Source organism: Gambusia affinis, linkage group LG14, assembly GCF_019740435.1.
Source record: "Gambusia affinis linkage group LG14, SWU_Gaff_1.0, whole genome shotgun sequence".
Taxonomy (NCBI): domain Eukaryota; kingdom Metazoa; phylum Chordata; class Actinopteri; order Cyprinodontiformes; family Poeciliidae; genus Gambusia; species Gambusia affinis.
In genome coordinates, this window is record NC_057881.1 from 17,372,592 (window position 1) to 17,397,949 (window position 25,358).

A 25,358-nucleotide genomic window follows, 5' to 3' on the forward strand; every position below is an offset into this window, starting at 1 on the left:
GGGTGGAAATGGACTTGGAATTTTATCGTGATATTTTGTTTTACTATTCTGACATTGACAAAGAAATACGATAAAAATACTATTCATTACTTCGTTTTTGGGTTACTATAAGTCTGTGATTGGCTTTTAGAGGCATTTTTACTTACTTAAAGAATTGCAGTTTATATCTCTAAAACTGAACACAATAACTGCATTTAATGCTATTTTCAAATTGACTGATATTTATTGACACTCTTTCAATCTGTAAGGGAAAAATTACAATTTCCGACAATACCGTCAGTTTTTTATTTAATGTTATTGACTGAAATTTATCGAGACAACAATAAATCAAAGTTCCTATGATAAGAATTTTTTTATGGAAAATGATAACAGATGCAATATATGCCAATCCACAGTTGGAGCTGCAACGGAACGGTTTTAGAATAAAGCACACGCATGCATTAGGATGTCCCAGTCAAAGTCTAAAGCTCATTCAAAATAAGAATGACAAAGAAACACATCCCAGAAGAGTTGGAGCTTTGATTGCAACTCAAGGTAGCTCTACAAAGTGTTTTCTTACAAAGGCTGACACAAATGAATAACACTATTTTTTTAGATTTTCATTTCTGAAGAACAAAACCCACTGACGTTGTAACGGGACGATGTGTTGAAAACCACGAGAGGTACGGTTACTGTAGCAAAGCAGCGAATCCTGAACATCATCACTGCTCAAAACGGAAACCAACATTCGACAACACTGTAAAAAAACAACAACAAAAAACTACATGATTGAATGACGGTGTGAATCAACCACACATGCGAACACAAGTACCACAGCCTTGTGATTACAAGAGGCTGACGGATCCATTAAATATCACTCTGAGACTGCTCTGTTTCAGAAACCGCTCTGCCACCGCTGGACTTTTTAATTAACCTGCGACGCCGTAATTGATGTAATTATTAAGGAGGCACTGTAGATCTAACTCTCTTGTCATTTCAGAGTCTTCTTGTGTGCATTGAATTTCTTTGGGAAGGTTCAAGCTGTTTTCTCTGTGACGGCAGAGAACAGGGTAAAGGGTACCAGATCAAATGAGGTGCATCACTGAAGGAAGCTCAACAGGTCATCTGATATCAATTAAAAATCATCGACCACTTCAGTTCCAGTCGATCCAAAAGTCTTGTACTATTGATGTTTGTAAGGGAGGTGTTAACCACAAACAGCTTGCGTGTGACTCAGAATTTAATAAAAGACCTCTCGGCTGAATGAATCTCTTAATTACTGGTGTTGAATCAGAGCTACACACTCAATGCAATAACTGGTATTAAGCTTTAACATCGAGAATATGTACATCTGACAACCTGTTTAAGATGCACAGAAAGAAAATCCTCTAAAAATCACATCAGCAGGGCACGCAGGAGGTGTAATGCACTTCCTGTTAAGGCTACCATGGAAACGTCCCCAGGCTGTGCCATTCGGTCCGGCGCCTGCTGCCTTTGTGCCTGGCCTGGTGATGTGTGTGTGTGAGTGGCTGGTGTATCTCTCTGATCATAAGGGCTCTATAAGGCGAGAAGGCAGAAGGATGGGTTTACAGTTGCACACACACACACACCAACACTTACACAGAGCCAAGTGGATCCTGCACAAAATCCCACACTGAGAAACCCGGAGTGGTGCAAATACACATATGCTGTAATGAATAAGATGTGCCAGAGCGGCAGCAGCCAAGATGCCAAGATATCGGATGACAGAGGGCGTTGATGCCTTGGCCGATGGACCCGAATTAACATCCAAGTCTCCTCCAAAATATTTATCTAAGAAACACAGATTTTATTCCGCTCAGAGTGGAAGAAAAGTCCAACTGGATCTCCGCTACCATCCAGTTTCTACAAACCGAAACAGAGCGGACCTGTGAAATGAACGCACAAAGGAGTCGACATGAAGCAAGCCCCCTGCCGTCTCTGTCAATTTTTATTTATCTTTGTTTTACCCAATAAAATCTTTAATAAGCATCAGCATCGCCTCATGACAGCGCGCAAAAATATGATCCGTCACACTTTGTTTTCCCATAAACAACCCGAATCATATCAAATCGTCCGTGGCAAGGAAGCGAATGTTTTGATTTTCCCCAATTAGAGTGGCGTTTACAGGTCAAATTGACCCGTCTGAGGCTGTTCAGAATACTAATAGAATCGTTGAAAGACGGTAAACAACGGAATACACTGCGCAAGTTCTAATTTCAGGATAGACGAGCAGATTTAGAAATCACGGTTTAAGAACAATGTCCTCCATCATATGGCATCCTAATGTGAGAGACGTGTTTGCTAATTGCTTAGAAAAAGTGCTGGGAGCTTGCAGGGTGTGTGTGTGTGTGTGTGTGTGTGTGCGTGTGCAACGAGGTGTAAAAAGGGCAAGAAAAAACAAAAGAAACAAACAAAAATAAAACCCTGGTGTTGTATGACAGCCATCAAAAAAAAAAAAAAAAATGTCTGTATTAATTCAACCCTCACCTGAGGCAGCTGGCTGCCGAGCATCTTCTGTGAGTCGGCACCCAGAGACGCCTCTGGGCACAGCTCTATTTCCGTGCGCTGACAAGTCATTTTCAAATTAAGTCTTAAGTCTCTAATGAGCGAAATAAACATTTTCAAATCTACCTTAACATTTATTCTTTAGGACTTTTAAACAATTGACTCAAAAGCTCAAAATGCATGAAAAAATAATCTATTTAACTCAATAAGAAATGTATACAAATGCACTTATATTTAAACGTTTTAACCGATGAATAGTATTTACACAGTGGGAAATATAAAAAAGTGTTTATGTTTAAATAAACAAAGTGCTTTTGTATGACCATATAGCATTCTTATATTGTCCACTCATTGATCAGATGTTGCACTTTATAGATATTTCCATATTTATTGCTATTGTATGAACCCTTTTTAAGGTTTTTCATCTTCTCACAGTAAGAACACACAAATTTGGAGAATTCCCAGTAATCCACGCTGCAAATCTGCATTTAAAACTCTTCTTATCTAACGTAAGCTGTTAAAACCATCCAAGGTGTGTGTGCTGGTCTGCAACATTGTCAGTAAAGCATGATGTGGTGAGTAAATACAATTATTTATTTATTTTTTAAACTTAGCTTCTGTTCTGAAGAACTGGACATGCCTTTGTAGTAAAGCAGCTAGCTTGACGACAAAAGGAGAGCTCAGAAGGAAACGACCCGATCACAACCAATACGGCGTTCAGCTGGAGAGACATCCATCATTACTCTAAGCCAATCTGAAGTCTTTCATTGTGTGAATTTTGAGCGATTCGAGTCAAAGTCAAAAGTTCGAATCGGCATTTTTGTACATTGGTGCGTCAGGAAAATACTACCAGAGGCTGAAGTCCAAAGGGAAAATGTCTTTGTGCACATCACGAAGGCGGTTTATGTTTTAGCAATGAACAAATGCCCACACGCTACATGTCAATCAAACATGTAGTGTTAGATAATACATGTCCAAAAGCCTGTGAGTATTCCCAATTGGCAATGCTAACCAAGCTAATTGCTGCTAAAAGATAAAATGTTCCAACTGCGCATTTCTACCCGGAGAAAATCAGAACCACTGCTAGTTATTTTTGTAACAATTATAGTACTTTCATTTTAAACTAGTATTTTTCTTGTACTTAATTCATGTAAACTTTTGCAACATAAAACTTTGACACTGGTGTCCGCCTTGAGGCTACATAATATGCCTCATAAAAGTGTGTTCATCCTGTCATTGATAGCTGCATTGCTTTCCGGAAAAATGCTTCCTTTGTAGCAGTGACAAGCCTGAAATCACTACACCGTATTCCCAGAAATGTTCATCCACTTCTCCCAAGTTTCTCCCATTTTCCAGGCTAATCCGACCAAAGCTGAGCAGGCAATGTCATGTTTTCATTGCAGCAGTAAGTCAGCTATGCCCTGTTACCAGGAACTGAGCCAGCGGCGTTTTGGAGACGTGAGACCTCTCATAAAATACAACTGAAGTCTCAGACACTTATGAGGTCCCTTTCTCCACATCACTATAATGATATATTTGGGGTTTTTTATCGCACAACGACTAGCTAAACAAACTCCCTTTAACTACTGTATTTACTCATATTGCACCTCGTTGACGGATGTTCTCCGCCGCATGAAAAAATGTCTGCTCGGTTTCAACCTGCAATCTGCGCAGCACTGTAGAGAGTTTTCTTTTTCGTCTTCAGCCATGAAAAGTAGGGTAGCAAAGTTCCTCCGTCAGCAGCGAAAGGGGGGTGAGGCGGGGTTTGTGATGGTGGTGGTGGAGGAGAGCCGGCAGAAAATAGACAAAAAGTCAGAGCGGCTAGGCTGGAAGGAAAGTGGGTTAAGAGGGGCATGATGGATGAGACTGAGAGCTTTCCTGACTCATGGCCTGCTTTCTATGGTGACTAATGTGGTCAGTGACATCCCTCTCTCTGTAGCCCCCTACCTCTCACTCCACCATCACTCCACCCCTACTGGGATACTGGTGGCCGGTTCGTGTAATCCTGGATCTAAACAAGATCTCACCCCACTTACAATGTCAATGCTCCCGGTCGAGCGAAATTCTTCAGAACCCTGCAGGAATTCAGGAGAAGCAGATGTATATTTATCTCTTCTCTCAAAAGATTTCTATTGGAGGCTTTCTACCGCGCTCCTTTTAAAGCGTGGCCCATTTCTTTTTTTTCCATGACACTTCTTTTACTTACAGATCGGACTAATACCGTCTTTTAACCAATAACGTCCAGTGTCACTGAATCCTACAGTCGACTCGCAGCTCTTTTAAGAGTCAGCAGACCTGTCTGTTTTAGTTGTCATCAGCCATTATTTGTATAGGTACTGTAAGACTTAACCAAAGTAAAAGAAATGGCATCTCAAATACGTTGAATTTTGAATTACAAATCAATATTAAGGGGGTGCTTCTGGCACCTGCGGGCTCTTTGAGTAGAGAGACCTGCTTTACACGAAAAGTTTATATTTTAACCAGGTTAACACTACGCAGCGTGGAGAAAAAAATCAAACTTTTGTTTGTTGTTTTCTTAGCTTCATCCTTGGTTCCTTCACTACTTTCTTCTCCACTTCTGCCTGACGTCCCTTTAGTCTTTCTCCCCCGCTTAATTCCATTCAGCTGTTTCTGTATTGTGCACCTTTTCCTTCTTTTCTTCCTCCCATTTTTCCTCCCTTTCTTTCTTAATATCTCTGTTTTGTTTTTTTGTTTGTTTGTTTTGTTTTGTTTTTGGCAGGATCAATATTTAAAGACTTATCTGCTACTAATCCATTGTGAATTTTGTATGTCTTTAAAAATGGGATAAAAGGAGAGCAAAGTTTGGAAATACAAGTCTGGAAAAGTAAATGAATGATGTACAGGAATCCTGGTTGGCAATGTATGATCTTTGAATTGTGGATTTGCGTGGAACAAATCCACCCAATGCTTCGCTGACGATCTAGGAGGTAAAACAAATTGACAATCTTGTATCCTCCCTGCCCATTCTTACCTCCCGTGTCACTGTACGCACGACACCAACCATCCGGGGAACCAAAGCATGTAAATTTGACCAGCAGGGGAATCAGATATATCCAAAACGGAAACAGTCGGTCAGCAGTCTTGGCCAATTAGGCTCAAAAGGGGCCCAGCTCCATAACTGGCGAGGCGTGGGCCAGTATGAAATTCTCACGACATGATAACCTGGGGTGAAAATACCACAGCTTCACAGAAACATGTGAAACATTTCAACAAATATGACTACCAGGACTATATTGCTTTGATTTAAAAAAGAAAAAAAAAGTAAATAAATAAATTATACTCTACATATAGACTTGTTATGCTTAATAGTCATTTTCAATTTGAAACAATCTATTTTTAGCCGCACCAAAAGGCAAACAAACACTTTTTTTTTCTCTGACATTTAAGGCAAAGTAAATTTTTCTTGTGGAAACCTGCTGTTTGACAAATCTTTTGGGTCCGTGTTCATGCATTTAAAGCTGAAATGTTTAGTTTTATCTGTGGAAAACATGCGGAGGATAAATGGATCTCCCAAGCCAATCAGGCAACACTCCGATCTATTTACTTGGCTTAGCTGCCACTCACTTTCATCTTCATCTTTTGGAGGCTACTGTATGTCTCATCTTAGGCGTTGCTCTCCACTCGGAGTCTCTTGTTAATGTTTTCCCTTCTAAATGATTTTTTCCAAATAATTTGTCGCAAATGTCCCCGAGAAGTAATTATCTTTGCACGTGCCACATTAGCAGGAAATCTGGCGTGCAATTATCTCGAAGTAGCCAAAGGCCTGGCAGCGCTGGTATCATCACAGCTGAGGGGAAACTGACAACAACTCGAGGAGTGTGTTCACAGGAACATGGTTTGTCATTACTGTATATTTAGATGGTCAGATTATGATAAAATGCACTTTAGTCCTATAATATTCAATGACAGCTAGACAATAGGAAACATGAAGCATGCAGAATTATTTAATTCAATTTGACATTTAGTGCCAGATTGTCCTCTCAAGGCTTACTGCATCAAGATTTTATTTTTAAATAGACAACATGAGTTACGATGCAAAAAAAATTAAAAAAGAGAAAGAGTCTTTGCTTGACCGGCACAAATCGGTAATGTTAAGTAAGAAACTGAAAAGTCAATCTTTGCCTGAGAAGTGACTGGAAACTAACAGGCACCGGGTCTTACTCGCAACACCCTTCAATGTGGATGCTGTTACTGTGCGAAGAAAACTCAAAGTGAGGTGTTTCCAGTATTGAGAGCGAGACTTTCAGCAGGTAATAGGAAGGCTAAAAGGGGGAAAGCAAATCTGTTATTTTACTTTCTTTTATTGATGTCCTTTTTTTTTAAGATTTCAAACCCAGTTCTCACAAAGACTAATCGATTTGAAAATGGCTGCCTCTTGGCAATATAAGGAAAGGACCTACATTCTCTGGAGAATAAACAAGGAGATGGATATTTTAGCAACGCTCCTTCGTATACATTTAAAAAAATCAATTTAATTTATTTTATCGGATTTGCTACAGTTGGTAATAAACAGTTGTTTCATTTTATTTATTTTTTTTATCTTATTGAAGCTGCTGCAGGCCATGTTTCCTCAGTATGCTGGACGGTTCTTTGAGAGACTACTACTGCCTATATTTAAACTGCGATCATTACCATATTGTCTAACAGATTTGACAGTCGCCCTCATTTATGTTAAAACGGTTTTAGTCTGAGCAGGTCGAAGCAATCTAACGGTGAGTCATTAAAAAAACCCACAGTCCTGTTCGAAGCAGCTCCAACCGACCACTCACGTTCCACCAATCACGGCCTCACTCTGCGATGATACACATCCCCTTAGCCAGCAAATTATGCCTCGCAGATGGTCGTCCAACGGTGCACACAGCAGCACGCTGTGCAACAACACGCGCACTGAGATGCAAGCAGGTACACGAGCAGAGGCTCTCTCGTTATTATGATAAGTGTCCGCTCAGCCCCCTCGGTTTGTTTTCAATTGATTTTCATTTCAAAGAGCGCGAGTGCCAGCAACGGGCAGAAACGGATCTGAAGAGCGGTCACATGTGCCACTGCATTTATGAGTAATATCACTGAATGAGAGTGTGCTAACCTTTCCAACTACTTTTTCTTTTTTTTTTAAGAGTTCGCCTGCACAGCAGTCAGCCTGGCCTTTTGGAGGAGCCAGATTATCCTGATAGCATGCGACGCATCGAGCTCCGTCCTCCAACCGCAGCCCTGCCTCAAAACGCACGCACGCTCAACAGCTCACTCCGGTGAATCGAAACTAAACTTCACTTTAAACCATTCAGACGAAATGCGCAGGAACGCGTGTGAAATTTTGCTGCCTGTTTCAGCTCGGCACCTGCACTATGAGGTAAATAAAACAAAACAAAAAATTTTTTTAAAAGAGGTTCAGCCTCAATTATGTCTCGCTGGATTACTCCGCAGATCAAGACTGAGTCAGGCGAGATTTCAGAACTCAACCTACATGAGTAATTATTCAGATTCTACTTGAAACGTGCCAAGAGCGTGGCGGCTCTTTTCATGCAAGTCAAAGCACTTACCATTTGCTTGCTTTACACGCTTTGGAAAGAAACAATCACGCATGGCATCAATGTCTAAGAGGCCTTATATTTATTTCCTCCTGACATAAAGCTCATTAGCCTCAATCTCTTGATTCTTCCCCAGATCAGTACAATGTTAGCGCTAACGTTTAGGAGTGTCTCGTGAAGGTATTTCTACGTCATACACATTTCTAGAGAGGTTTATAGAAATAGAAATCTGAAAAATGTGCCATGCATTTCCATTTTCCCTCCCAACTTTCCTCAAACACCCCTAAATAAAGTCCCATCCAACAGCAGTCTTCGTAAATCACCTAATTACCAGCGGAAACAGCCACATTAGTGCAATTAACTTTGAACTTCTTTCAACAGTATTCAGGTCTTATTGTCTATAGGCTACAAAAATAAGGAAAATCCAAAATGCTGAAATTGGGTTCAAATTTTTAGAGCATTTCAATGCTCTCGTAGCGTCTGGACCTAGAGGTCCATTATTCCCAAAAAAGAACAATGGGAATTTAGCTGTTTTTATTATTATTCTTTTTTACTTTATATACTTATTTTCCATCCATCCATCAATTTTCTGTACAACCTTGTCCCTAGTGGGGTCGGGAGGTGCTGGTGCCTAACTCCAGCGAACATTTTGGTCGAGAGGCGGGGTTCGCCCTGGACCGGTCGCCAGTCTGTCGCAGATATACCTATTTTGTTACCTTTTATTATCAATTTGAATTTGTTTGTTTTTGTTACGGGAGGCCTGCAACAAAATTTCGCTCAACACGTACATTTTAAAAGCGCAGCTATGATAATAAAGTCCATGTCTAGGTAGTTCAGAACCGTTTCAAAATCTAAAATGCTTTTACCAGTCAAATAAGGAGTTAAATATTGAAGATGGAATACAGATTCTTTAAAGCCTTAGTCTAAGAACCACAACTCCAATTCAAACTGTATTTAAAGTTGTCTAGAAACCGAGTGGTTAGTGAAATGGCCACTGTTTGAAATGAAAGACACAGAAAATAAGGCTGATATAAATAATAAATATAGACTTTTGTCTTTTTGAAAATGGAGGAAGAGTGTGTAGGAACCCCTTTGTTAGTGAACAAACAGCACCTTGACGGCCAATGAAGACAGCAGTGAAGGTCAGGGAGGAAGTTGTGGAGCATTTTTATGAAATAATATCCCAAAATTTATACACCTCCTAAGGCATGCAATATTTGCTAAGCTATTATATTTCTTGAGCTATGCAACATGTTAAAGTTGAGGGAGAGTAGCCTGGACGCCAGGATGTTGAGAAAGAAGGAGAGCATCAATAAAATGTGAGGTCCCTGCAATCAATCTCATCGCTGCAACACTCAACAATATTATCGCATTGTTGTGTTTTGCTTCTAGCAAAGCGAGGCTAGCGTGTGACATCATTCAGAGAAGCAGCCGAAAGAACCATGATAGCTTTGGAGGAGCAGCAGAAAACCACAGCTCAGGTGGGGGGAGGAGGTGTCAGTCAACAGGACAAGAATTAATCAGATAAGACAAAAGCTAGACTTTATGGCGGAGAGGCAAAAACTAAATACGTGTGATCAAACATGAACACAGCGGGGTCACCCAGAAAACACCATCTCCACTGCAAAACTTGCCAGATGAGACGCTTTTCTACAGAAGGGGCAGGGATCAAGTATGATCAAGTTGATGTGATGAATGGTCTGGCTAACCTCACAGAGAAACCTGCACAAGACACAAGTCCGAACTCACGGCAAGACTTGGAAAATTGTCCTTCTCAGACCGTTTTTCCGAAAAGTGTGCCAGCGCTGCGACCTGCGTTATTGCAACAACGACACAGGAGATTCTGAAAAGCATAAAATAACACGGATGGCGCACTTTTCAGATTTTCATTCGCCTGCGTCCCGAGGAGTGAAGTACGTTCTGCGAGCCAGTCTGCTGCACGTGTGCGTGTGTTGTGTTGCGTGCGTGCGTGCCGCCATCTGATACTATCTCACACCTCAGCGTGCATGCTCTTGGCCCGGGGCTGGATGCTTGCAGAAGCATCTTTAAAAATGTGCTCGTGCTCGCCCTCCCCCTCCCACCTGTCACACCGACAGTCACATGCATTCAAATGCGCGCAAACAACAAGAGGGGCGATGCTTGAATGATTTATCCTTCCTGGGGTGGATTTATGACTTTGACCCCCCATGCAAGGCATCTCCTGAGAACCAGAGGGCTGTGACTGACCTAAGCAAGACCCCCCCTACTTCTTCCGCTGCTGATTTGATAAGCAGTTCCAAATGCATTAGGGTAGCATTCTGAGCGAAAGTAAATAAAACAGCACCGCTATCTCTGCTGCAGCTTTAATAATGTGTATAATCCAATCATCTCCGTCTGGTATGACTATAATAACCCCTTTAAGCAGTTCATGTGACTGAATGACAAAAGGTATATGCAACAGTAGAAGGAAGACGACGAGATAATACGTTTTATGAAAGCAAAGCCAAATATTTCTATAGCAGAACGTCACTTCAAAAAAATAATAATTTAAAAAAAAAGATTCTGCAGATTAAAAAGGGACTCACCACTTAACAGCAAGGAGCGGCGGAGGCAAGGTGTGGGAAAAGAAGTTGTCAAATAAATGTTAGCCCCTGTCGCTGCTGTAAGAATGTCATCGTTCGGGTTTTATGGTGGCTGTGCTGGTTTGCGGGACGGGCGGCTCTCTGCCGGACGGCTGTTATCCACTCAAGGCTGCTGGTCACACCGAGGAGGTGAGGGACGCACTGCTGAGCGGAGCGGAGCTGGGAGGAGAGGAGAGCAGAAAGGAGGGGGGGAGAGAGAGAGAGAGAGATGCGTTGCTGCGAAGCTGCCAGGAAGTGTTTTGGACAAACAGCGACCACTTGGGTCCGTCTTTGGGAACTGCAAATAAAGATGTTTTTGTAAAAGAAAAAACAGTCTCGATTAATTCAATTCACTTTAAACTACACCACCATATCTTTTAATATGGAGCTACATCATTCCACCTTTAAATACTGATGTAAACATTGTCAGATTGAACACAACATCGGTTCAACTATGTAATAGCATCATTGCAGCATTTACCAGTGCAGTCAATTTCAGAGAAGATGTGACTATTTTACTCATAATCATATTATGATAGCTACACCAGAAACTTTTGTCTTATTTTATTGTTACATTGTCACAATTTTGTGTTTTTTTGTTTTGTTTTGTTTTTTTAATTTGATTTTTGTATGCACTTTATTTTAACAGATGAAAAACAGGACATAGATAAATCTATAGATAGAAACTGGCTGGCATACACTGAGAGGAAGAGAGGTACTCCATGATCTCTAAACCGAGGAGAAAATAATCCTAAACGTATTGATTTAATGACTGAACAGCCCTTCTGAATAAACCTTGGAACAAGAAACCTTGCGAACTGTACCAAGGGAGTCGAAGCAGATGTAGAGAGCTTTGCAGGAATATTGACGCATCCTAAGCCTTTGCACATTTTGTCACCTTACAGCCACAGAATTTTAAATGTTTGTAATTTGTATTTTTGTCAAGTCTTTATAGGCCGTTTTTATAACAATTGAGCATCCAGACACAAAAAAGCGAACACGTTTTAATCTAAAACATGGCAAAAACGAAGTAGTAGTTCCACTTGCAATTTTTTTTTTTTTCACTTATAATATGGGAAAATATTTTGTTATTAGTGAAAAAATCTGCCAGTGGGAATAAAGATTTTTAAAATTTATTTTAAATCAACATTAAGGAATTATTGACTTAAAACAGGCTCCAATATCTTACTGAAAACTTATTTGTATGCTTGTTTTATTTTATTTCGATTGTACTAAGATATTTACACTAGAATCTAGAGAGAGAAAAAAATTGGTAAGATTTTGTATTTTCACAGTTTATTTAAGAAATGGATCAACAGAGCATGATCAAAATCTACTTTAATTTCACTTGACTTGTGAAAACTGTTCCACATGTTGGCTGTGACAAACTAAACATTAGTTGTATGAGGGTTTCATAGCTCAGGGTGCATGCATACTTTTTCTTCTGATTCTCAGTTTGTTGTTGGTCTACAGCAAAATCCAAGTAAAACACATTAAGGTTTGTAACGGCAAAGTGAAAAAACATGTGAAGATCGGTGGCTCTGTATATACATTGCACTGAATTCAAAATGGCTGAAGACGAGCAGAGTCATGTGAGAAGAAGAAAGCCGCAGCTCTTGAAATCAAGAGAAGAAGACCGCGTCTCAGCCAACCCAAACACAGAGTCAGGCGCCCTGGAAATGTACGCCCCCCAAAATTTAGGTCAACAAACACGTTTGGTCCTCCGTTAGTCCTTAAGCAGCTGAAGGTGCCAGCTCTCAGTCCAAACTGGCCCAGATCCACATACCCAAAACACTGACAAATTTTGACAACAATTTATGGGCCAGAGCTGGCTCAGAGAACATGAACTGGTGCCAGAACACAGCTGAGTATGCAGACACTTTGCCTGAACCAGCCCAAGAAACTGCGCCGTATCTGGGAGGGATGGAGCACCATAAGAGCCAGATATTTTTCCTTAAAAGTTGATTAACAGAAAAAGACATGAAAAACCATTGCTTGCTTTTCTCTATAATCGCAGATTATGCTTTATATTTCTTTTAAGAGGTGTTCTAGAGTCTTTTATTCAATAGTAGCTTGACAAGATGAAGGGCAGAGAGGGAAGGAGGCCGGGAATCGAACCGGGAACAACTGTGTTGTGGATTCTGCTCAACCTCTGAGCCACGCGGTGCCCCAGGTTGTGCTTAATGAATAAAGACAATTAAAAGTTGCTCATAGGCGTTACAATGGTCCAAATGACGAGAATTCGTTAAGAAAAGGTGACGACCATAACTCTCTGTGATCCGGTAACCACATCCTTAAAACGCCTTACACAGACTCCTCTAATCCAACGTCTGCAGGTGAATTATGTGCCGCTCAGTCACCCAAGAGGGAGGCCGCTCAAATCGGCATGAATCACAGCGCCGGGAATCAATGCAACCGTTTCCCATAGACAAACTGCCCTGGCTGAACCCAATCAATTCCACCGCGGGATTCATTGTTCCAATTAGTAACCCTTGTGCTGTGCTGTAAAGGCAAGGAGGCTCGACCGGGATCAGCTCCCAACGAACGTCAACAAGGCGAGCTCTGCCTCCAAATCACTTGTTTAGCATGTCAGAAGGGTGAGGGGGTAGTTTCATCCTCATTCAGCTGGTTCAGTCATCACACTGGGTGAGAAACAGTGAATATTTAGAGATGAAACACATATACAGAAGGTAGAGGAAGAGGGCGTGATCTGCTTTAGGGAGTGTGATATTGAAGGAAGCATTTGCTCATCTGTCTTCACAGAGCGATATCTCATTCCTAATCCATAGGGTTTGATTTAATGTTGACCCAACATTTTTTTTGCTATTCTTCCAGAACAACATTTCTAAGATCAGACAATGATGGACACACAATGTCTGTGGTTGTCTATTGGGTTGAGGGTCAGGAAACTTCCTCATCTGTGTCCTTATTGACCTTGGAACACAAAGAGCCATCATCAAATAGTTCCCACAGAGTTGAGAGTATCACACTTTTCTAAAATGCTTTCATATGCTGAAGTGTTGAGATTGGTGAGTATTGAATTATCGTTGTAATTAAATTAATACTACCACAGAAAAAAAAGTTCATTTTAAAAGCTTTAAACTTGAGGGGTATCAATATTAATGGAGGAAATTGTGCTAAAAAGGGCTCAAAAGCCATCTGGCTCACTTGAATGGCATGTCTTTTTGTGTTTTAAAATTTGAAGTGTGGCAAAGAGAAATGGGGCCTTTTTACTTTTCTATTTAAAAAAAGAATAGTAGCACCAGGTACAATTTTCACAAAATAACTATTTCCCAACATAGGGCTCTGACCCACTGAAACAAACCAGTACTCAAATTAAACAAAACGTTTATTGTGAGATGATGCCACTGCAATATAAGATGACAGATTTTATTTTATTTTTTTATGATTTTAATACATCATTGCCAGGTGTGCAAATAAACATCAAGGCTGCTGCAGAAGGGCAACAAAAGAAGAAGAAAAAAAAAAAACTACATCTGGCTGCGTGTGTGTCTCCATGTGTGAGTGTGTGTATGCAAACATCCATGACCTCATTCACTGCATGTAATATACAGCTCTGATCTGCGCTCCGCTCGTGCACACACATCACCCATCAACGCGAGCACACTGGCAATTTGATGGAGCTGCGTTGCAAATTAAATGAGTTCCAGTGAAATGAGACTGCCTTTTTCATGAGATAGCCCCTTTTTAATCTGTTGAATTATTTATGTATTATCTGCTGGCAGAAGGAGACGGGCGGATGAGGAGGGTTGGACTGCTGACAGTCTGAGAGGTAGGAGAGAAAACGGCACTCTATTTGCTTGCACTTCATGTTCTACAACTATTTGCAGGGACGCTTCTAATTGCATTAGCCTTATCTACCTTTTGACCTGGCAAACACTTCACTCGGCTCCCTTTCACCTCTCTGCTGACAACACGAGGAGGTCCTCGTCAGCTGAAAATATGCACCAGTCAGCAGCGCAGTGGCCTCTGTAGTAAAACTGCTTATTGCTGTGCTCTGTATTACTCCGCTTGTAGTCCCGCTGGTGCTCGGCGTCTAATAAACACAGACTGCATTCACGCGTCGCTTATCTGTGTTCCCTTCTGTGATGTGCCGAACAGAAAGCTGTGGGCGAATAGCTTTGCACTCACCGATCTTCATTTATTGTTTTAATGTTGGGCAAAAATTACAATCTGAAAGCGACTGCTCACATTAAACCAGTTGGCCACCAGAGACACGAAGGCAGAGAAAGTGAGAAACACTCAAGCTTTTATCATGGCGCCCTCTTATGACTAACACCAGTAAATGCAGCTTATTGTGACCTATATAGAAGGGCCACTGATCGTCAATGATTTGTTGCAGTTGCTATTCTTCATCATTTACAGATAAGTTTTCGCCATAACAAACAGAAGGTTCTACAAAAAAAAAAATAAAAAAATAAAATAAAATCAGCCAAATGTAAAAATCTGAAGTCAGCATTTTATGGCGCAAAAGACTTCATTTATAATGAGTCCAAAGTAGAAATCTGTGCATTTTGTGTGCTGTGCACCTAAATATTAGTGAAAAATCTTTAGCTTTTTCCACAGTGTCAGACCACTAGCATATTCGCAGGTGGCGGTTTTAGTGGAATCTGTCCCAAAGTGAACCTCTTGGCTTTAAACTGATTCAGTTCTTCCTGGGTGAGTTTGCTCTCGGGTGAGAACAGACCGTCTGTGGTCTCTCCCACCGCTCCGGCTCCAAGTGAAGCTGCCGTCCCCCCGAAGGCACTCCCAAACCCTCCCCCAGTGGTCGCTGTCGTGGTGGAGAAGCTGAACCCCGAGGCCGATCCGAACCCCGAAGACGCCGTTGGCGGCGGCTTGTCTGCGCTCGGGGCGGCGAATGAGAAGGACGAAGCAGACGGCACGGAGGAAGAGCCGAACCCAGATGGAGGTTGTGTTGGAGCTGTTATAAGGCTACCAAACCCAGTTGAAAGTGAAGATGTAGAAGAAGAGCCGAATCCAGAACTCAGAGCTGGGAAACCGAAGGTGACGGACTGGGCTGGTGCACCGAAGCCTGCGTGGTCGGAATGATCAGAATTAGCAAAGGAGTGATGGAGAATGAATAGTGTTTCCAAATGTGTTTCCTATTGTAACAGTCGATCCTTCCATTGTCTACTCTTGCAATACAGTAATACTTATTGACCTTTGCTGCCAAAGCCGGATGTGGAGGATCCAAATCCTGTCGTCGCTGTCGAACCAAAGCCACTTGAAGACGACTGCGGAGCTGTTCCTTTTAACTCGGCGAGCTGTGAGCAAAAGAAAGCCTGGCATCAACTAAACCTGCTCACTGATTTTTCAAGAAGTTCCTCAAGCAGACGGATGAAAAGTGTCTGACATTGACCGTATTTGTGAGTCTGTGTGCGTATATCTGTGTCTTACCAGTGCCAGACGTGTGGACGGACTCATAATCTTCAGCTCCTGGACTCTGCTTTTCCACTGACTGAGCAGCTGGTTTACGCCATTTAGCTAAAAAACACAGAACTGGAAGTCATTAGGACTGCTGCACGACACAAAATAAAAACAAACGCAGACTATTATTAGGAACGAGGCGGGCGCCTACGTAGCCCTGCAGATCCCCTGATGCTCTGGTGGAGTAGTACTCCAGCCTGAGCTCTTCTGGAGACAGATCAGTGAAGCCTGCAGGCAAAATAATAGAGTTTCATGTTCCAAGTTTTAAAACTGCCGATTTGCAAATTAGTTCTGAAACAAACAGAATAAAACAGACACGAACCTGATATGGGCGTCTTAAAGCTAGAGTAGCAGGAGAAGCCCCACTGTCCTGAACTCTCCCAGGCATCCACGTCCGCCTGAATGACTTCACTGATAAAGTGTTGGATATAAACATTAATGAATACCTTACAATAAGCCTAAAAGGTTTATTTAAAAACAAGCAAACTCACAGTTTCTTATCGTCATCTTCATCCCCAGCAGTTCCTAAACCTGCCACTGCTCCTCTTCCTCCCTTGTCAAAGGCATTGGAAGCATCGAGAGCAGAAAATCGATTCGAAGATGAGAAGCTGAAATCAGAGCTCTTCAAGTTTTCTCTTCTCCCGCCGCCGCCGCCGCCGCCACCACCACCGCCACCTGCTCCTCCTCCTCCTCCTCCTCCACCACCACCACGTCCTGAACCCCAGTCACTGCTTCCCTGTGAGGAGAAGGATGACGGCTGAATATATCCTCCTCTTTGCTGGGAGGGATTCACCCAAACTCTGTTCCCATAACCTGGAAGCAAAACGGAGAAAACGGAGGAAAAAACAACCGATTAACCCAACATGTCGAGGGAACCGGTACCTACAGAAAACACTGTACAGAATTTTCCCTACAGGGGTTTTATCGAACAGCAAATTGACATAATTTGGTAGATGAAGGTTTCAGTGTCATGTTACCTCCTCCTCCTCCTCCTCCTCTGGGCTGCTGCTGACCACCGGAGCGGCTGTAGCTGTCATTATAACCTCCCCCTCCTCTGCTTCCGCCTCTCGGGTGCTCATTCCAACATCGGTCTCCGTACCGACAGCGGCCCTGGAGGAAAAAGTTACACACGACCATTTTAAACGCGCTGTGACGGCGCGGCAAAGCACAGTTTTGGTCTGTTTACGAAAAACAGGCCGCGCGAGATCTACGTCATCATTTCGCGTCGGTCAGTGCTCACTCACAGCGACCTCGTGTGGCAGCTTTATCTTAAGACATCTGCTCAGGTTTTTACTGCGTGAAAAGGGCAAGGAAAATTAGAGTTGTTGAAATAAATAAATATCGCTATTAATGAATAGGCTATGAATATTTCATCAAATAAATAAAGGTCAACATAAAATAAAAATATTTATTATATAATGCATATTAACACATCCTGGCTAAAGTTTAAATTGGAATTGGTGTACAAAAACAATTACATTTGGATTATTAATGATTTGTGAACACAGATGATGTACCAGAACAAGCTTTATTCAGTACAAGTTACACAATGAGCAACGTACAGTATTAATAATGGGATTATTGTGTGATTTGGTGAATGAAGAAGTAAAGAACTACCACTTCCTTCCAGCAAAGTTCCTTCTCACTATGTCACATAATCCTTTTTAATATGCTATTATTGTAACAGCTTCAACACACAATCTGCTGGGTCCAGCACCGCACGATTTGGTGCATCACAACAACTGTAAGCATTTTTAGATTCTTGCAATAAATCCAAATACACTGAACATTTTACACTTTCAAATTTTGTAAAACAAAATACAGAAAAAACAAAAATAAATAACCAGCGCCCAAAAAAAGAAAACAGTATTCCACATTTTAAAACAAAATGTATTGTACTAGAAACATTAAAACAGTGGTACATTTGCGATAAAAAGAAACTTTTAAAAAGTCTTCAGGCAATGAAATTATATTTCATTAAACATTAAAGCATGACCTTGCTTTTAGCTTATGGCAAAGGAAATAACCAAAATAGACTGTGTAGCTTTTTATGGTCTAATACCAGTAACTCAGGGAATGTGAAAAAAAAAATAAATAAAATATATATATATATTTTTATATATAGAGAGAGATATAGAGATATACATACACATACACCTTTGCCGATTAATATAAAATATAAATATAACAGAACTTCTAAGAGAAGAACTTCTAAAGAACAGCATCTTTTGAGCCAAAGCTCCTGACAAAACAAAACAAACTGCTTAAAACTTCATCATCTTGTGTTTTGTCAGAAAGCAATCAATTCTCAAATTCTGTTCAAACTATGACAAATCCCACATTAACTTTTAGTCAATGTGTAATTACTGAAATACAAAAAGCTTTCTGGGATTTACCAATAACTGAGGATAACAGTCATTGTGAGCTAAAGCTGGACCCAGAAACAACTGGATTGACAGTAAATTGTGACTGATGCTCAAAACTCAAAACCTCCATCCAGATTCATCATTTCTTGTACAAAAATATAAACAGTTTATTTAAGCAATAATATATGGATATGGGATAAATAACACAGATTGGAAAACTGAGTTAAGAGCAAAGATAATATGACAAAGTCAAGCACTGGAATATGAAAAGCTTATACAAGATAAATGTTCTCCATAAAGAAAGTAACAACAAAGACTCAGATGCTGTAACTAATGCATGCCGGTGTAGAGCAGGGCCAGGCCGTGTACGCTGAGGCTGAGGAGCGGAGCCAGAGCCCCGTCCGGGTTTTCCATCTCCACCCGGAGCTGATCGGCGTCCCTCCTCAGCGTCATTCTGATGGAGCCCAGCAGCTGCTCTGCCTGCTGGAAGACCTGGTTGTCCTGCAGCGGTGCAGGAAGGGACAGGATGGACAGATTCCCACCGCTCTCCTTTAACCCGCACATCTGTTGAGACGCAAGCAGAAAATAGACAGGATCGTTTTAATGTCCTGTCGCAAGATGAGAATCCCGGAAGTTGGGACCTGCCAGGTTGGTTGAGTTGAACAGGAGGACAACAGGAAGTGGTAAGTGTTCAGTGAGCTGTAAATTCTGCGATGGGGATATTTTGTTACCTTTAGACGAAAGGACAAAACCCACTTCACTCTGATCTAACAGACAGATGGATGCGTTTAATGGATCGGTATTCTCATTGCCGCAGAATTATTTCACAATAAAAATATCTTCATTCAGCGGGATAAGACAGAAAGGAAATTAATGTTTTGACCAAAGCACACAAACGTTGTCCAGCTTTGTAGCATAGCTGCGAGTAGAAAACCATTGTAGTTAACAGAAATAAAGGCTTGAAATCAGTATCTGTGTATTTAACGCGTTTAATGTGTTTAAAGTGAATTGAGTCGATAAATAAACTTTTCAATAACATCATTTATTGAATGAGTGTAGAAAGCCATTACTTACGTTCCCTGAGGAATACATTCGGTTTGACGGCCATTTGTCTTATTGCAATCGTTTTGAGACTTTCTCCTAACAAGCACCACCTGAGGAAATACTCGACTTCCCAAGTGCCGTCACCCTGACAGGCAAATTGAAAGCAACTGGACTTAAGTTTTGCTCTGCCGTGTCCTAAACACGACGGCAGCAAAACGCTCTCGTTCAGCGGGATTGTTTGACCGGTTGAGAGATTTGGCTCGTTCATTTTTCATTTGAAAGGTCGGAAAATAAACACAAAGTTTCCAAGAAGTGGGAATCTGAATGGGAAAGTTGGATGTTTCTCAGCAGCCTCGATATCCAACATGGCTGCCTTGCATAACTGATAGTCATTAAAAAAAAACAGATTTATTACACTCTGAATGAGTTGTAGGCCTATCTCATTACGTCTTCTAGATAAATAGGGGGCCAACACCTACGCATGTATAGACAAGGATATATATTAAAGGCAAATGAAATCGACCAACCAGCACGTCAAACGCTGACAGAAAATCCGGTCGACTGTTGCTCAAAATGTTCAGCGTCTCATCAGGGAGCTCTGGAAGCAAAGACATGCAACAAGATTAAAAATGGAGACATTAACCGAGGCTGCACGGATTTATCTCCAAGTTCAAATATTTTCAAGGTTTCTCTTTACCTTCCATGGCACTGACCAGCAGGTAAGCTGAGGGTAGGTGTGAAGAGAAGCCAGTCGGGACGCATTCAGGGACACATGAACTTGCAGGAATTGTCTCCTTCTCACCATTAATAGGAGTCTCCGCCGTTTCACATTCACACAACTTCTCCAGCTAATGGAGGGGAAAAGATTGCAGACTTTTTTTTCTGAAATATACTTAATTTACCAAACAATTGTATAGAAATATGTAGGCAAGTCACTTGTGGCGCAATTGCTCTGGATTTAAGCAATAGTCAAACGTCGTCAGACGTACTGGTGTACGTCAAGTTAGCGTGACCCTCACCTCACTCTGTAGGTAGGACAGAACAAATCTGTCCCGAAGAGCCTCTCGGAGCTTGTCCATCAACTCACATCGAGTAGACCTGGGGAGGTCTGCCAGAGGAGAAAGGTCCATATCCGACCATCCTGCAAGATGCCAAACTACTTTATATCTTCATCACTACAACTTAAAATTTAAAAACACAAAATTTTTTAGGTTTAAAGCTGATTCAGGAAATTTGATTCTTTGTATTAGTCTAGTAGGAAGTAGATTTGTTGGCTTGTTAATCACTCTAAAGCTTAGCTTAAGGAAAGGGAACCTTCGTCTTTGCCAAAACGTTAGCAGTGTGTTTCACTTCCTCATGTCAACTGTTTTAGTCTTTCCCATGGAAGAGAAATTGTGAATTACCGCTGTGAAAAACGGTGAAAGGAGCATCTTCCCGAGCCCCGTGTCCGTCAAAACTGCTGTCCACTGTGTCCAAGGAACCATCGAGCGGGATGGAGTCGCTCTCGAAACCTCCGGGAGCGCTGGGCCGCAGGCATAGGCCTGAAAATAATTCCAACAGCAGCAAAGATAAACACACCAAGCACTCCCAGTGAAACATTTGCACGGTAGCGCAGTTGGTAGAGCTGTTGCCTTGCAGCAAGAAGGTCCTGGTTTCGATTCCTGGCCCGGGGTCTTTCTGCACAGAGTTTGCATGTTCTCCCTGTGCATGGTGGGTTCTCTCTGGGTTCTCTGGCTTCCTTCCACAGTCCAAAAACATGACTGTCAGGTTAATTGGGCTCTCTAAATTCTCCCTAGGTGTGAGTGTGTGTGTGTGAATGGTTGTGTGTCCTGTATGTCTCTGTGTTGCCCTGCGACAGACTGGCGACCTGTCCAGGGTGAACCCCAGCCTCTTGCCTGAAACATTTCCTGGAGATAGACAACCCTCCTGACTCCATTAGGGACAAGGGTGTGAGAAAATGGATGGATGATCCGTGTTGAGGGTTTCTTTTTGAATTACTAATCCATGGAGGAAAGGCTTGTTTTAATTAGCCTGTCTTCAAAATGGTAAAGACAAGAGAACATGCCATCTAAGAAAAGGAAGACGTGTGGTGATCTTAGTCAGTAAAATGATTACAGAAATCACCCATTCATCAAACTCGTGTAGAGTTGGAGAACATTTTTATTTTAATTGAAAACAGCAAAAAATCCAACAAGAAAGACTGAATGACGAATTCAAGTTTATGACTTTGAGGAGGATCTTGAGAAAAAGAGAGAGAAAAAAAGACAATGCTCAAAGCCAACACTTGTGTCCCTTTTGGGAACCTGCAGTGATTAAAGTTTCTGTTTTGTCTTTGTGTACTTCTTTGACTCCAAAATCCAAAGGCTTATGAAACCTTTTGAATGCTTCTTCACAATTTCCCCCAACTGAAGAAATTTTGCCACCTACGCATTTGAAAGTGCTAACCGATTTGAAATATTTGAAGATAACTGGTTAAAAACAATACTACCGCTAGCCTTGTCCCAGCACCTCTTCCATGTTAACATTGGAGGAGCAGCTGAAATCCTGAGCTCAAGCGGACCTTCTTGCTGAGAGGCAACAGCTCTACCAACTGCGCCACTGTGCAGCCCATCTCCTTCCCAGGTTTAACTTTTTTTTTTGGGACTCATTCTCACCGTAGTGTCCGTTCTTTTTGATCTCCAGCTCCATTATGCTGTACGCGATCACGGTGCCAGAGGGAATCTCCAAGAAAACGTCGGTGTCCACCTCAATATTGTTCACATCCTTTCCAATCACCTAAAAACACAAATTTAACACGCATATAGTCGCCTTCTTAAAATAATGGCTTTTTTTTTTTTGTTGCAAAAACTAACTTAGTCCATTATTCTATGGAGGTAACTGTATACAAAGCGCCACATAAATGTGAAAAGCTGCGGGGCCAACCTTCACGGAGCCCCCCATCAGGCCCATCAGCCCCAGCACGCCCTGAAAGGTGCACTGCTGCTTCTTCGTCATGGTGACGAAGCACGAGCTGGTGGTGAGGATGCGCTCCTTCACCACCGTCAGAACCTCGGCGCGCTTCTCCAGTTGCTGCACCAGCATGTGCTGCATGTCCACTAGCCTGAGGCAGACAAAATCTGTCACACCAAAGCCCTTTTTTTCAGTTTTACACCCAGACACCTTCCTTCCTTCCTTCCTTGCGTTGGACTCGACGCAGAATAAACGATACGAAAAAGACTGGCAGAGACCTGCTGTCGGAGTCCTTCAACAGCTTCTTGACATCCAGCTCCTCTTTCTTCAGCTTTTCGAAACACGACTCCAGCTTGGACGAGCCCAGTCCCTCCAGACCGATGTTGACGGGACCGGCCTCTGCGTCCAGCTTCCCGGAATGCTCGTCCCGGTGCGTCACCTTGTAGGTCAGGAATTCTGTCTCAGAAACTCCTGCAAAAGAAAAAAAGTAACACCAGATTTGTATCGGGTGCTAAAAATACTCCATGCACTAAAGTCTCTACTTAAAAATAAACAATTTGGACATTTAAAAAGCATTCTTCTTAGTCTATTGAGGAGATAGGTCTTCAGTTTTTATTAAGCAGTTATAAGATCGGCTTAGTTTCTATCCATCCCTTTGAATGGGAAGCCAAGAGGCAGCGCCTCCAGAGTCGACGGAAAGACAGATGGCGGTAAATACAGGGCAATCCTGGAAGAAAAACTGTAAAAGACTACAGCGGGGTTAACCTTTGACCCTTCGAACCCAGTGGTTTTAACTTGACAAATATAAAAATTTCAAGGCTTATGAATCTTCTTGCCAAGTAGTGACTACAGCGTCCAGCAGAACGAGCGCTTTCCTCTTTGTGTGTGTGTGACTTTGAAATCCCTTGTAAACACGCACACCTACCGGGTCGGAGCACCTCGTCGCCCTGCAGCAGATCGCCCAGGGTGAAATCAGTCGGCTGGTACTTGGGCCTCTGCCACGCCCAGAGGCGTTTGCGCTTGACCACAACTGCCATGGGGAGCAGTTTGTGGGAGTCGTTAACTCGGGACACGTGGATGAGGCTTCCCTCCGGATCAACCTGACGGACGAAGTTGGCAGTGGCCTTGGAAAACATGGCCTCACCAAGAGAGGATTACAGGAAAGCTGAAAGAGATTTTATTTATTTATATATGTGGGATTCCTTTATGACATAAAGAGCACAGTATTTTTATTAACTTAATATAGCTTTTTGCCTGTTAGTGTTGTGTAACAACCTCATATAGATTTTTTTATTTTATTTTATTTTTTGAAAATCTTTTTTGAAGTGTAGTATTTCAGAAAAGTGTGGGTTTTTTACAACGCAGCCCTTCAGGAAGGAAGTCCCCCGAATACTACCGCACAAATGCAGGAATAATCTCACACTCACTACCACTGTGGGGGCTCCGACATCGTGGCTTTAGTTTCGAAAACGCTCAGGAGCAAACAGAAGAAAGTGATTAGCATCATTCGGGACTGTGTTGGACAGAAGAATGCGTGAAATAAAAAACAGATGCGACGTCTGGCTGGAAGTCAGCAGGCTAAGGCCCCATTTGAACGTGCTTCAAGTGGAAGAAGCAACTCTGACTCCTCTGGGTTTCACATGAGTTGAGTCATCCGGGGCTGAATTTTTTAAGAGTCGTCGTAGTGTCACTACCAAACCTTTCCCCTCTCCTCCAACTCCAACATCCACAGGCTCAGATGTACGGTTGGTGAATATTTCATGTTGCCTTTGTTTACTGTGATCTGAACCGCGGAGAACAAGTGGGAAACATGGCACTTTTTTTTTTTTTACATAATGAAATTGTCACCTAAGTAACTACAAACTGGATTTCATGTCTAAATCCCACTCAGATGATTTACGTTTCAACCTAACATTTTGTACTGTGAAGAACACACACACACACACACACACACACACACACATATATATATATATATATATATATATATATATATATATATATATATATCCAACGGGTGGTTAATGAATGCTTATGGTGGAAGTTCAAAGAAAATTTCTTTTTACCAAATTTTTTTCTTCTGAAAAGAAGTCAAGGCTAGAGTTCTGTTTGTGAATAAAGATGAATATTAGGGTGATGGCAAGGAGGTCTTCCACCTGGCACCCTCAAAATTCTTACATGAGAGGTCAGAGGGTTCATGAACACACTGGTGTTTCTATCAGTAATAAATGGGTTAAATTGCGGTGATGCCGCCAAAGCCTGCCACTTGTAATTTGCAGGAAATATAGACTCCGCTCCCGCCCCCTACTTTCCCCTCTACCACCCAGACCCCGCAGCTGCACGCTGCGCCTGGAGCCTCATGACTCACATTATAAAATTAAATCAAGGAATCTGGAGTATTTGGAGGTAACGCAAAAGTTTTGCGAGGTAACGCAAACGAAAAAAAAATCCCCATGTCCCCTAGGGGGCTCCGTAGGAGTGCCTGGAAACGGCTGGACAGAAAAATAAACAAGTCTTCCCAAAAACGTATTGATAGTTCAGACCTAAATAGAGTTGCTTACCTTAAACGAAGAGTTGAAAGCCCGTTTTTCCGGATGTCACACTACAGAAAGACGCGGACTCGACTAAAATATCCAGAAGACAACGGACCGACAGCGGCTCTTCTCCGAACTGATCTGAGCTGGACCAGATCTGGGGTTAAAAGGCGAGCGGCCGGCCCACTCCTCCGCCCACCCGGTGGAGTCATAGTAACCCAGTGGGGATGTTTCTATTGCATGAGCAGACTTGCCTTTCCGATTTTTATTTAAATTTTGTTTACTTCTGATCAGTCAAAATCAAAGGAGAGAATATTTAATGGCTCTTGTATTGGTCGTGCCTGTCTGCAGTCATGTTTTACATAG

At 42.0% G+C, this 25,358-nt stretch overlaps 3 protein-coding genes across 3 annotated transcripts in view; all 3 read right to left on the bottom strand.

The window, feature by feature from the left end:
• Nucleotides 1-11,017, bottom strand: part of rims3 (regulating synaptic membrane exocytosis 3) — a 42,723-nt gene extending 31,706 nt beyond the window's left edge. The window contains exon 1 of the mRNA XM_044138740.1: nucleotides 10,616-11,017. The gene's annotated coding sequence lies outside the window, so the exon portion shown is untranslated. The remainder of the gene's footprint in view (nucleotides 1-10,615) is intronic.
• Nucleotides 11,018-14,792: 3,775 nt separating this feature from the next.
• Nucleotides 14,793-17,359, bottom strand: nup42 (nucleoporin 42). Its single transcript, XM_044138744.1, has 7 exons — nucleotides 17,077-17,359; nucleotides 16,591-16,912; nucleotides 16,422-16,510; nucleotides 16,251-16,327; nucleotides 16,070-16,156; nucleotides 15,834-15,936; nucleotides 14,793-15,704 (listed from the first exon to the last, which is right to left on the bottom strand). The coding sequence occupies exons 1-7, from the start codon at nucleotides 17,234-17,236 to the stop codon at nucleotides 15,241-15,243; spliced, it is 1,302 nt and encodes a 433-aa protein (XP_043994679.1). The 5' UTR covers nucleotides 17,237-17,359; the 3' UTR covers nucleotides 14,793-15,240.
• Nucleotides 17,360-17,608: 249 nt separating this feature from the next.
• Nucleotides 17,609-25,154, bottom strand: LOC122843733 (gasdermin-E-like). Its single transcript, XM_044138743.1, has 10 exons — nucleotides 25,020-25,154; nucleotides 23,384-23,623; nucleotides 22,737-22,929; nucleotides 22,432-22,609; nucleotides 22,164-22,284; nucleotides 20,913-21,050; nucleotides 20,529-20,650; nucleotides 20,207-20,357; nucleotides 20,037-20,107; nucleotides 17,609-19,029 (listed from the first exon to the last, which is right to left on the bottom strand). The coding sequence occupies exons 2-10, from the start codon at nucleotides 23,592-23,594 to the stop codon at nucleotides 18,796-18,798; spliced, it is 1,419 nt and encodes a 472-aa protein (XP_043994678.1). The 5' UTR covers nucleotides 23,595-23,623; nucleotides 25,020-25,154; the 3' UTR covers nucleotides 17,609-18,795.
• Between the last annotated feature and the right edge of the window lie 204 nt (nucleotides 25,155-25,358).

What these genes read in the sequence shown, in the direction of transcription:
- LOC122843733 (XM_044138743.1), bottom strand. Translation starts at nt 23,594, where the DNA reads ATGTTTTCCAAGGCCACTGCCAACTTCGTCCGTCAGGTTGATCCGGAG. An exon ending in TTGAAGGACTCCGACAGCAG is followed by an intron (nt 22,610 to 22,736) that starts GTCTCTGCCAGT and finishes TGTCTGCCTCAG; the next exon opens with GCTAGTGGACATGCAGCACA. An exon ending in GCTGGTCAGTGCCATGGAAG is followed by an intron (nt 20,108 to 20,206) that starts GTAAAGAGAAAC and finishes CTTTGCTTCCAG; the next exon opens with AGCTCCCTGATGAGACGCTG.
- nup42 (XM_044138744.1), bottom strand. Translation starts at nt 17,236, where the DNA reads ATGGTCGTGTGTAACTTTTTCCTCCAGGGCCGCTGTCGGTACGGAGAC. An exon ending in AGGAGGAGGAGGAGGAGGAG is followed by an intron (nt 16,913 to 17,076) that starts GTAACATGACAC and finishes TTTTGCTTCCAG; the next exon opens with GTTATGGGAACAGAGTTTGG. An exon ending in ATCCGGCTTTGGCAGCAAAG is followed by an intron (nt 15,705 to 15,833) that starts GTCAATAAGTAT and finishes CCGACCACGCAG; the next exon opens with GCTTCGGTGCACCAGCCCAG.